The following is a 13,790-nucleotide window of genomic DNA, read 5'->3' as shown; positions in this document are numbered from 1 at the left end:
CTAGAATTAATTATATGCTAGTGGACAAGAATGTAGTTCTCCGGAGTTCCAATCCCAGGATTGAACAGATCGTGGTCTCCGATCATGCATGCATCTCTCTGGAAGTAGACATAGGTGAGAACACAACACCACTAAAACAATGGAGGCTCAATGACTCTTTACTAGATGGCCCTATCCTCAAAAACTAAAATCACAAGGCAATTATTCACTATCTAGAAGAAAACGATCCCGCAGTGACCTCACCAGTTGTCAGATGGAATTCACTAAAAGCCAGCATCAGACTACAATAAACCGGATGCCAATCAAAAACAGATCAGTTAATTAAAAAAAAACTACAAAACTTTCAGAACTGGAAAATGAAATTAGAAACTCCTTAAGATGCTCTAGGGGTTTATCCCTCCTACAAAATGTATGCACACTCCAACATGAATATAATAAGGTCCTGAGTGAAGGCACACAGAAATGGATTGACATCAATAAAGCAGAAAAAGCTTGCTTGAAGACGAAAGTGGAAAATAGTCTAGCAAATTATCTCAAATTCACAAAAAGCAGATCCACAATTCATGCAATCAGAAATAAAAGTGGGAAAGTACTCAAGTCAACCGATCACATAATCAAGGCATTTCAAGAGTTTTACTCTAATCTCTATAAATCAAAAGCAAGACATATCTATTGAGGATTGTAAATACTATCTTAAGAATGTGCATACTGCAAACATTGATGCGTCTGCCTATACAGTCCTCAACAAACCAATTGAAGAGAAGGAAATTACAGAGGCTATCCAGAAACTCAAATCAGGGAAAGCTCCCGGACCTAATGGCTACTCTAGCTCATTTAATAAATCATTCACAGATGTTGTTCTAGAACCTTCGAGCGCACTATGTAAACACTTTGCCAGAGAAGGTGCCATATCTGGTACAGCAACCAATGCAACTATAGAGGTCATCCCAAAAAAAGTGAAAGACCAAATAGACACCAAAAACAACAGACCCATAAAACTAATCAACAGTGACTGCAAGCTATTTGCAAAAAGTCTGGAGGGCAGATGGGGAAACCTATTTCAAAACTAATCCACCCTGCCCAGACTGGATTCTTAAAAGGGAGACTAGCAGTGCATAACATAAGACAATTCTTCCCCATGATTGAAAATGCCACAAATCTAAACTCATCAACTGCTGCCTTGGCACTGGATGCAGAGAAGGTATTTGATAAAGTCTCCTGGATCTTCTTACATGCAACCCTGTTAAAATCCGAACTAGCCAACAATATTATCCACATGGTAATGGTTCTCTACTCCTTCCCAGAAGCAAAGGTACAGACTAATGGCCATATGTTGACCACATTTCAACTTTCCCAGGGTACTCGCAAGGGATGTCCCATGTCCCCCTTATTGTTCTTGCTAGTAATACAACCATTACTGCCAGCCCTGAATAATACCTCCATTATTAAAGGAATACTTTTTCAAGTGGTAGACAACTGATTACAACCTACGCAGATGATGTTCTCATATTCACAGAGGATGCAAACAGAGGTATTACAGAGATTATGGATGAGATTGCTAAATATTCTGCTGTCTTTGGACACTGTACATAGAGGGAACCAAGAGTCTACCACAAAGTATTCACTCTATACCGAAACTAATAGGGAAATAAGGTTTAAAATGGCAGTCCAACTCACTAAAACATCTCTGATACACCAAAGACACTAAAGCCTCAATGGCAATGAACAATAACAGCACACTATCCAAAATCAAGGACCTGTTTAACACCTGTTCCCCAAATTTATTTTACAGTGGATTTTTTATAAATTCTTGAAACTCAAATCTGCTCTCGGGAAACTAGATCATCCTCATACCCCTGACCTCCCCCATCACACTCTGTGAACAAAGCCCTGGGGCACACAGTACCCAAATTATACAAGATTCCCGAACATCCAAAGAATTACCTACCGAAACAGATGAAGAAAAAATGGGAGGATCTACAGTCTCTCTTGCCACAAACTCATCCCGACTGGTTCAACTTGGAGAAGTACCTAGAAATCTAAATTTTCTGCAAAATTCACCCCAGCTCTTGCTCAAACCTGATTTTGGTCCATACACAATACGTACTGGACACTAACAAGACTCCATAAATTGGGTCTACTCACAAACAACCTATGCTAGAAATGCAACACCACACAAGGTGATATAGAACATATGCTTTACACCTGTAGATTTGTACACCCCCTCTGGACCCATATACAGGACCTGCTCCGAGTCATGGTTAGAATTTACCTCCAATTAGTCTTACATACAATTGCCCTAGGTATCTATGCCTATTCTAGCCTGACTAACCTAGATCCATCAGACCTGCTGCTCTTAGACATTTTGCTGACTCTAGGGACTAGAGTGGAAAACAAAAACCCTGATCTCATTTAAGAAATGGTAGGACTTACTATGCTTTACAATTAGCGCTGACAATATTGTGTTCCCAAAATCACACTCACTATATAGATTAGAGAAACTGTGGAACAGCCTTGACAAATACCTACAGAAGAGAAAACCTCAGTAGAATTGTTCCTACCTCTCCAAACCATCAAAATCCAGGACTATATTCATCTTACCTTGTAACAAACAAAAAAACAATACTCTCTGATGCCTAAAATACGGCAAGAGACTGACCATCTATATCTGGCAGACATGTATTTTCTTACCTATAGACATATCCCACTTCCTTTTCCTTTCCTAACCTGGTCCTACTGAGACCATGTCCCTACCCCCACCCCCAACTCTATCTATTCTTAATATCCTCCATATGGATGTAGGTCACCGATTACATTTCTGTTTCAGTAACACCAGGATTGTGAACAGCTACATGTAGTCTTGTACCTGTTTTGTCTTCTATATAAGGTGCTCACAGTTTTCACTTACACTACAAGACCCCCACCTCCATGCGGTCAACTAGCATCACCTTGGGACGTGCATATGGTTGTGAATTTCTCAAACCCTAATAATTCAGCTAATACTTGGAGGTCTTGTCTACTTGAGAACTGTATATTTTCCATCCCGGTGGACACTGTATAGAGCACGTGATGCTACATGCAAAAATGTGCACACCACAAACCTATGCCTTGAATCAGTTTTATGTATGATGTCCTGTACTTTCTTGAAAAACTTAATAAAATGTTTGAAAAAAAGTTTAATAAAGTTTCTTTTTAAAAAATGACGGCCCTTTGTTTTAACAAAGTGTTTATTATTACGGTTTGTGGGTGAAATTTTTTAAAATAAATAGTCATAGACATTTTTGTTTTTTAAATAAAACCGGAGAATATTTCTTTTAACATTTTTCAATCCAGAAAATGCAGTCATAAAAAAATAAAAAAACACAATTGGGACGTTCACGCCAGCTGATAATCATAGCGCTCCAGCTAGGAGTGCTTTAAAAAAATATTGTAAGTTCTTCTGGGGTGACAGATCTATTGACCCAGGAAACAAATGTTTTTTTTTTTTTTTATCTTGTTGGGGGACGGGGTGGTACTTGATTTCCTGCAACCCTTAAAAACATTAAAAAAATCCTTGGTGGTAACGCCTCCCTTTTCTAGGGGCACCACCAAGCTCAAACAAATATAAACCAAAAAGCGCTCTAGGGCATTATGTGGCGCTCTGTCAAATAAACAGTGAATAGTAAATTAACAACTCCTACCGCTAATTTATTATTCATTTTGCATTCCGCTGCCCACATGAGACATATTTTTCTAAGCACTGGGAAGGGTGTGTTCCCCAGCCCCCTTGTTTTTACAGGCCTCAGGGACCCCATCCCCACATGCCAATTTTTTAATTTCAAGGAGGGGATGGGAGCACCCGGCTCCCCTCCGTGAGACTTTACGGCCCTTGGAACCACCTCACTCCTGGGCCTTTTTTTTAATTTAATTTAAGGGGATGGGGCGTAAGTGTCCCCGCCCAGAGTCATTACCGACCTGAGGACCCCATCTGGATTTCTAAGGTTTTGTACCTTTCAAATGTGAGCCTAACTATAACGTCCCTGTAACTTTTAGTTTTTTAGTGAATTTGTATTTTAAGAAAATGTATTTACCAACTATGACGTCCCTGTAACCTTTGTTTTTTCAGTGAACATACACACACACATATATATGTATATATATTATATATATAATAACTCATATTTTATATAAAATAGAAACCATGACAACAAATATATACACATATAAAAAGAAGGGGCCTTTGGGAAGTTCACCCCTCAATATAAAGACAGTACCAACAGAGCGACTATATATATTTATATCCTGGCACCTGCTCTGCCTTTTTAAGTATTTCTGCACTGCTTCTCACAGTGAACCCAGCTCCTCTTCCACCCTGCTCCCTTCTCTCCGTAGTTCCCAGTTGTCTGGGGCTTCTACTCTGAGCTGCCCATGCTACAATACTGCTCATTTTTCCAGTGCTGAGCTCCTGGTGGCTATTCCACATGGTAATGTTTCTCAAAAAGTTATAAAGTGCCAACGCAACACCTTTTGAGATCTTGAGAATGCATTGCTTCACCACCATTGAAAGTACCCGACCACCAATACTGCCATAACAATTACTACCACTGTTTTACCATTATAGATGTTGCATTGACTTGTAATGCATGGGGGTATTCGTTCAGAAAGAAAATGAAAGGTTTAGAACACATTGTCTCAGTGGACATACAGGTCAAAGCATATTTTGTGTACTGCCCAAATAAGCACGAAAATCAGACACTATTTTCTTTGCAAGGTATCAGTTAAAATGTAATTTTGGAAAGAAGATGTTAGTTACATTCACAAGGGACAAGTCTTTTACCTAGATAATAGCCATATGTCGCTTGCTTGTATTCTTCCCAGGAAATTTTGTTGTCTTTATCAGTGTCATAGTCTCGCCATACTTTAGCTACATTTTCGTAGATGTATCGTTTTTGCACTCTTTTGATCCAGCTTTTCAGTTCTTCAGCAGTGACATAACCATCTTTGTCGTAATCTATCCTTTCAACAATTTTTCTGAAAGACAGAAACACATAAATTATAAATCAAAACACACCAAATAGCAGCTTGTGATATTTTGCCAATAAATGTTTGAAAGAAACAGCAGCATTGAATATTTACCTCAGCATGCCATAAGCCCAAAAATTTAATAAACACAAACAATACAATACGTGTGCATTTATTTCGCCCATTTTCGCTGACAGAGTAGATGCATCCAAGTGAGAAATTAACAAATTATCTGCAAGCATGTTTAATTTCAAATACTAAAATGCAGAATTGTCAGAAACCGATTGATTTTTACCTGAAATCCCAACACAGTTAAGCGCATTTTTTGAGTATTTTATCAAATTAATAAAGCCTTTAAAAAAAATTCTCCTTATAAAATGTTTAGTCGTGTTTTTGCTGCTCTAAAACCACTTTTACTAGACAGTTTCTTCCACCTGCTGCTATGTAAAGATTGGCAGAAAAACTAAGGGCCAGATGTAGGAATTTCGCTGTTTGCGACGTGCAAACTGCTCTTTGAAATGCACAAAAACAGTTTTGCGATTCGGTAACCTGGTTACCGAATCGCAAAACGGGTTTGCGAGTCGCAATTAGGAAGGAGTGTCCCCTTCCTAATTGCGTGTTGCAGTGCAATGCAGGATTGCTTTGTGAACCAAACCAATCGCAGCTAGCACAAGGGGTCCCCATGGGGCCCCTTCCCCGTTGTGAATGGCACTGCAAACATTTTTTCAGAGCATGGACCACTGCCTGCTCTGAGAAAATGAAACAAAAATGTTTCATTTTTCGTTTTTGTAATGCATCTCATTTTCCATTAAGGAAAACGGGCTGCATTACAAAAAAAAAACTGCTTTATTTAAAAGCAGCCACAGACATGGTGGTCTGAGGTCTCCAGCAGGCCACCATCCCTGTGAGTGCCGCAAGTCTCAAGGGGGTCGCAAATTGCGACCCACCTCATGAATAAACATTGCGACCCACCTCATGAATATACATGAGGTGGGCCTTTGCGACCCCCTTGCGAGTCGCAGATGGTGTCAGGGACACCATCCTACATTCCGGTTTGCGACTCGTAATTTGCAAGTCGCAAATCGAAACCTACCTACATCTGGCCCTAAGTGACATTTTTAATATTGCGGGGCGAGGTGTGGTTTGGAAACTCCTCCCGGCCTGAGAGCAGTTTTGATTTTGCCAATAATCTGAACAAGGCCATAAATAAACAGGCAGGGATGTGTGTAGGCAGTCCCGCGCCAGAAAAGGATCAGAGTTGCATGTTTGTTAACCCGCGCAGCGAGCAGCCTGCGCATAACGCTCTTGGCCCGATCCAGATGACTAGGGCCCAGAAAGCAACATCGGGTGGGGAGGATAGTTGCATGCTTCCCTCGCACCAACACCCTGCTACTCCTGGCCCACTACGCTCGCTGGCATCTTCAGTGGTGGGAAACAGCGCAGCACCACCAACTAGCCACACCTGACTTCAGTAAGTCGACACAGACGGTGGTCCTGCCTCACATGGCCCACCGCCTGCACTGCCTCCTGATCAGCCTATTCTCGTACGCAGCAAAATTTTTGGACATTGGGCTCGGGTAGGGGCCTGAGGTCATGCCCCTACCCCCAGTCGGCCCAGCAGTAGTTTCTTTACCGGGGCCCAGCAAGTTCTAAAGGCCTAATAAGGTAAAAAGCATGAATAAGAGCATGTGCAACTAATGCAGTTAGGCCAGCCATCACACAATCCAGGAGGACTGCCACCCAAACCAAGGCAGTGATTGCCTATGCCCACATCAGGTCCCTCTTCAGACAGGCCACGGATCCCTCATCGGGGAGGTTACAAGACAGGCCACGGATCCCTCATTGGGGTTGTTACAAGAAAGACCACTGCTCCCCATCCTGGGTAGGACAACACCAGGACTACCACCCTATCCATATCACCGCCCTGTGCAGTTAGAAAGAGATCAGAGAACCGGCAAGGGGCCACACCACCACCATCATCATCTACACCTCTGGCACCAGCGACGGCACGTCAAGCACACACAACCTGCGCACATGACATTCATACCCTTCACAGTCTCAGGTGCGCCATCTTCACAAGCTGCCAAATGGGCAATGTGGGTGTACTATCTGGAAACATACTTTGCTGCTGAAAGACTTGAAGCGGACATGTAGCAACCCATGCTCCTTCATCTGGGGGCAGGGGGGCACTACCATACACAAGTTGTCGAAGACGGTAGATGAAGCAGGCCCTCCATACACCTATGCAACGCTCAAGGCAGCACTGACCGCTCATTTTGAACCCCTAACCAATCCGGTTTATGAGCAATTCGTGCTCAGACAAGCCACACAGACACCCAAAGAGTCTGTGGATGAATTCTATACCAGGCTCCATGAGTTAATGAGCACATGCATGCGTGCCGACGAGCAAGATGAAATTTGAGCTTGATTCATCTGGGACTGTGTGTCGGCAAAACTGCATAAGCACATCCTACAGGTTTCCTGCATGATGATGGCGGACATTCTTACAACGGACAGATAGAAGGAACTATCAAAGTCGCAGACTGCCCACATGGAGGCCACACTCCAGCATGCCATCAAGACTGAACCAGTCAATCAAGTGGGAGCCACCTGCCTGATTCACAGCAAAAGGGACAACCCCATGACACCACAAGCTGCCAAACCATGTAGATAGTGTGGTGCACCTACCCCTCATGTGGGTGACTGCCCGACAAAAGGGAGAAAATTCTCACCATGTGACAAGATGAACCATTACACTAAAGTCTATTGGTTGACATCCCTGGCAAAAGGGCCCATAAACAAGAGGGCCGAATGGGTGAACATGGAGTTCATGCTAGAATATGATGTGGATGACGAGGAGTCAAAAGGTACAATTCACGCCACACATTGTGGAGCCAGCCCCAGGCCGCATCTGCCAAACCCCCTAGTGTGAAGCCATAATCGACAGACAACCACAAGTGGCACTCATAGACATACAGGCATCGATCAACATACTGGCCCTGTTGCTGCACGAAGAAATGGCTTCCCCACCAGCACTGCACCCCACCATCACAACAGTATATGCCTATGGCACCTCCATGTGCCACCCGCTTGCAGATGTATTCATCACCACCATCAGCCACGAAGGGCAAGCCACCAAAACGAACGTCTACGTCACGGAAAGAGGGGCTGAAATGTTACACAGCTGCCACACAGCCGAGCGCCTACAGCTGGTCCAGTTTGTATTTGGACTCCATGTCCGTTCTGTCGACCCTCTTCTGGATGAGTTTGAACAACTTTTTCAGGGCTTTGGATGTCTCAAAGACCAGGAGTCCATCTACCAGTCGGTACAACCAGTAGCAGTGCAACATCACCGGGTGGCTTTCCATCTTCAACCAAAAACAGAGGCAGAGCTGGAGGAGGCCAACATAATCGAGAAAGTGAAAGGGCCAACACCCTGGGTATTGCCCACTTTAGTCACCCGCTAGCCAAAACAGCCTGGAGAAGTGCCTAACACTGCTATATAAAGGGAATGCGACAAAACGCCTACTGTGGATGACATTGTGGGAGAACGTTCCGGCTCCAAGTATTTCTCGAGTCTGGCTACCAAGAGTTCCTCCTGGCACCCACCTCCCGGCATGTGACAATGTTGCCCACTCATCCTGGCTTGAGACAATATAAATGCCTTAATTTTAGCATCTCCAGCCCTACTGAGGTGTTTCAAGATATTAGCCGAGGACCGCTGGCGGGTCTCACCGGAGTACTGAATGTCAGTGACATCATCCTGGTCCACGGACCTACCCTGGAAGAACATCTTCACAGACTGCACCAAGTGTTCCACTGACTACAAAGCTGCGGCCTTACTTTGCACAAGGAGAAGTGTGAGTTCCTTAAAAAGGAGAAAAAGGAATCACTAAAGACCCTTCAAAGGTCCGGGACATTGAGACTGCACCAGCAGCCTCCACAGTCACCTACTGTGACCGTTTCATGCAGTACCTAACCCAACTCACAGGGCTGCTATGTGTCCTTACCAAGTTATCAAGCACCTGGCACTTGGGTCGCGAACAAGAGAAATCCTTTCAAGACACAAAGCTCATCCTGTCCGCAGACACCACGCTTGACTACTTCGACCCCAGCAAAGACACTAAGGGGGTCATTCCGACCTCGGCGGTAAAAGGCGCTTACCGCCGGTCAGAAGACCGCCATAACACCACCGCGGTCGTGGTAAACCGCCACGGTCATTCTGACCCGCAACTGGCAAACCGCCAAAAACCCGTCACCAACAAAAGTCCGCCACACCAAAGGTCAGCGGGAAACTGGCGATGACCAAACCTCCACCGTCACGCCAACAGAAATACGCCCATACCATTCCGACCCACAAATCCCCGCAACGGTCTTTCAACCGCGGTATTCCATTGGCGGTACACACCGCCGCGCTCAAAATACACACTCCTTTACAAAACACTACCACATTGGACAAATCAAATTATACACACCTGAGACACATACACACACCACTCCCACACACCCAATTAAATATAAAACACACACCCACAAACCCTTACGACCACAATTGCGACTGAAGGACAGAGAGAGACAGCACAGCATAGAGTAGACCATCACACAGAGGCAAATCACAACATCACCCACACAATTTCCACGCACAAAACACCATACACCACCACACTCACCACACTCTACAACACATACACCACCCCTCACCTCATCCACACCACCCCATGACACCCCAAAGACACCCCAGGTTCTCTGACGCAGAACTCAGGGTCATGGTGGAGGAAATAGTTTGTGTAGAGCCCCAGCTCTTCGGGGCACAGGTGCAGCACACCACCATTGCCAGGAAGGTGGAGCTATGGCAAAGAATAGTGGACAGGGTCAACGCTGTGGGACAGCATCCACGCAATCGGGACGACATCAGGAAGCGGTGGAACGACCTACGGGGGAAGGTGCGTTCCATGGTATCAAGGCACAACATCGCGGTACAGCGGACCTGCGGCGCGCCCCCACCTACTCCCCCAGAATTCACAGCATGGGAGGAGGAAGTCTTGCACATCCTGCATCCTGAGGGCCTCGCAGGAGTAGGCGGAGGAATGGACTCAGGTAAGGCAAATCTCCACTACTTCATTCCCCCCACCCCACCTGCATGCCAAATCATACCCCCACCCTCACCCCCACACCCATCACACCAACTCCTTGCAAATGCCTCACCATCACATCCCACCCATCCCAATACCTAGCCCTGCATGCCTCCCCAAAGCATGGACACCCATCCCCAAAGCATGCCCACTGCACACACCCATCACCCCCACAAGCCACCGTCACAAAAGCCCCCACAAGGGAATGCCAGCACTGGGGTACACGGCCACCCACCCATTACACGAAATGCCACACGCAGAAGCAATAACCATACTCTTATACCCCTGCAGGACCCGAACGCCACCACACCGCCCAGGAGGGTCCAGAGATGTCCATCCCACCCCCAGAAGAGGCCCCCAGTGATGACAGCAGCTCTGTCTCCCTGGACCCAGATGACCAGCCCGGCCCATCGGGGACCTCGGGACAGTCGGTTCCCCACAGACAACCACAGGCTACACCTAACCTAACCCCCTCTGGGAACACCAGCACAGCTCCCACCCAGCGGGCCCATGCCTCTGTCTCCAGGACACATCAATCAGCGGTGTGTCCACCACTACAGGGCACCCAGGTTGACCCACCACCCCAACAACAACAGGGACCTGGGGGCAGTGGTAGTGGGCACACCGTCCAGGGGACAGAGGCCCAGGGAAACAGGGGAACTGGGAGGGCTGCTGTGCGACGGGGGGGGGGGACAGGCCCAGGGAACCGACTCTCCAAGAGGCCCTCTCCTCCATCATGGGAGCATACCACCACTCCCAGGAGACGATGGCGACGGTACTGGCCAGGTTCCAGGAGATCCAGGTACTGCAGGAGGAACAGTTCATGGGGTTCAGAGAGGAACTGAGGAACATTAGTTGCAATGGGGACCATCGTCGTGGCCCTTAACCAGATAGTCACCACATTGCGGGACCATGTGGCACCACAAAGGGCCCCTGTCACTAGCCTGGACCAGGAACAGCCTACCACCTCCGCCGGCGCTAGTGGACAGGAGGCCCCCACACAACGACAGGCCACCAGAACCCCACCTCCTGCAGAAGAAGAACCACCCCGCAAGCGGAACCTGAGATCTCACAAGAAGACAGAGTAGGATGCCAAGACCCCCGCCAGCATAAGATACCCCCTGATGTCATCCCACTGTCCCACATTGTCACCCTGTCCAACCTTGAACTGCCCCTGCTCCATCCTTCCACAGGCATATGGACAATGCACCTGTGAGACTGAGAACTGGACTCTGCCATGGACATTACTCCACCATCACCCATCACCGTTTTACAATCATGTTCCTAAATGTAGCACTTTAATTAAATCACTTATTGCACTTAAAAAATCTGGAGTCTGCTTGTATTTTGAACAAATGTATTAGACATAACGGTGCAAAAATGTTCAGTTACATTGTGATGACAACATACCACTGTCACACAGCTGTAGTCCATGGGCAAACAAAGCAGAGATCACGCAGTGGGGCCCACAGCTCTGAAAACGGAAGGGAAAGTCACAACTCAGTTAACAGGAACTGGGGGGGAACTCAGACAGTAGAGAGGCAGAGACTTTAAGTAAATGTAAAATGGCGTGGTTGATTCGTACCTGTGTGCTACTGAAAATACTGTTGTATCACTGTGTCCCTGTTGTCTGTGTCGTCCCCGTCGTCTTCCTCCTCTTCACTCTCCACAGGCTCCACAGCTGCTACAACACCACCATCTGGACCATCCTCCTGCAGGAAAGGCACCTGGCGTCGCAAAGCCAGGTTGTGAAGCATACAGCAGGCCACGATGATATGGCACACCTTCTTTGGTGAGTACATTAGGGATCCACCTGTCATATGCAGGCACCTAAACCTGGCCTTCAGGAGGCCGAAGGTTCTTTCTATAATCCTCCTAGTTCGCCCATGGGCCTCATTGTAGCGTTCCTCTGCCCTTGTCCTGGGATTCCTCACTGGGGTAAGTAGCCACGACAGGTTGGGGTAACCAGTCACCTATTAGCCACACACGGTGTCTCTGTAGCTGTTCCATCACATAAGGGATGCTGCTATTTCGCATGATGTACGCGTCATGCACTGACCCAGGGAACTTGGCATTTACATGGGAGATGTACTGGTCAGCCAAACAGACCACCTGGACATTCATCGAATGATAACTTTTTCTGTTCCTGTACACCTGCTCACTTCCACTGGGGGGAACCAAAGCGACATGGGTCCCATCAATGGCACCAATGATGTTGGGGATATGTCCAAGGGCATAGAAATCGCCCTTCACTGTAGCCAAATCGCCCACCTCAGGGAAAACAATGTAGCTTCGCATGTATTTCATCAGGGCAGACAACACTCTGGCCAAAACCTTAGAAAACATAGGCTGAGACATCCCAGATGATATGGCCACTGTTGTTTGGAATGATCCACTTGCCAAAAAATGGAGTACTGACAGAACCTGCACTAGAGGGGGAATCCCTGTGGGTTGGCGAATGGGGGACATCAGGTCTGGCTCCAGCTGGGCACACAGTTCCTGTATAGTGGCTCGGTCAAGTCTGTATGTCAGTATGACATGTCTTTCTTCCATTGTCGACAGGTCCACCAGCGGTCTGTACACGGGAGGATTCCTCCATCTCCTCGCAAGTCCCAGCGGACGGTGCCTAGGAAGGACAACATGGAGCACAGAGTCAAGCAACCCACAGGTACGTAACCACAGCTTGCACAGTACATGATTCGCTATGCATTGAATGGCTTGTATGAGTGGCAATGCAAGGCCTAGGCCTGTGTGACGCAGTAGAAATTAAGCCATGTGGGCCCTTGAAATGGCGGCTGCCTGACCTGTGAAGTGTGACAATGGGATGTGAGGTCAATGCGCTGGCGTGGCACACCGTGGCGGTAGGCGGTCGAAGACCGCGGCGCAAAGCAGCATTGGTTAACATTGAACCCTATGGGTCTCAGGAGCCAATGACGATGTGCGCCGGCGGTCGCGGTACTCACCGCCGCGGTACGCACCGCCATTTTCTAACTGCTTAATCACTCGAGACCTGATCATCCACAGGAGAGGACCTATACTGCAAGTGCTGCTGTGACCTCGGTCTGGAAGATACAATGGCTGCTGCGACTGGGGAAAGGGCCCCGGCCTTCACTTCTGAGGAATTGGAGAAACTTGTTGATGGGGTCCTCCCCCAGTATGCGCTACTCTACGGTCCTCCAGACCAACAGGTGAGTACACAGGGAGCACGTAGTATGGGCTATGCCTGTGTTGAGTGGGGTGGATGTAAGATGGTGGGGAGGGGAGCGAATGAGGAGTGCAACGCACGACAGATGAGAGCATGTGCCACATGGCAAGGTTGGGGAGGGGGGGCCACTCACATCGACCAAGCAGAAAAGTGATGATATTTATTTTTCCACCCTGTACATGTCACATAGGTCAGCGCCCATCAGAAGATCGACATTTGGCGTGCCATCGCCAAGGACGTCTGGGCCCTGGGGGTCCACAACAGACGGGGCACCCACTGCCGCAAGAGGTGGGAGGACATCCGCCGCGGGAGCAGAAAGACCGCCGAGGCTCTGCTGGGGATGGCCTCCCAACCTAGGAGGGATGCCACACGGCAATTGACCCCCCTGATGTCCCGGATCCTGGCGGTGGCCTACCCCGATTTGGATGGGCGCGTGAGGACATCACAGCAGA

At 47.4% G+C, this 13,790-nt stretch overlaps 1 protein-coding gene across 1 annotated transcript in view; it reads right to left on the bottom strand.

The window, feature by feature from the left end:
* RCN1 (reticulocalbin 1) overlaps positions 1-13,790 on the bottom strand; it is a 169,333-nt gene that overhangs the window by 83,496 nt on the left and 72,047 nt on the right. Inside the window, exon 2 of the mRNA XM_069223505.1 lies at positions 4,817-5,010. Coding sequence (XP_069079606.1) covers positions 4,817-5,010 — 194 coding nt within the window. The remainder of the gene's footprint in view (positions 1-4,816; positions 5,011-13,790) is intronic.

The sequence above is a fragment of the Pleurodeles waltl genome, chromosome 3_1 (genome assembly GCF_031143425.1).
Source record: "Pleurodeles waltl isolate 20211129_DDA chromosome 3_1, aPleWal1.hap1.20221129, whole genome shotgun sequence".
Taxonomy (NCBI): Eukaryota; Metazoa; Chordata; class Amphibia; order Caudata; family Salamandridae; genus Pleurodeles; species Pleurodeles waltl.
Note: the sequence above shows the minus strand (reverse complement) of the source record. Positions and strands in the feature narration are given on the sequence as shown.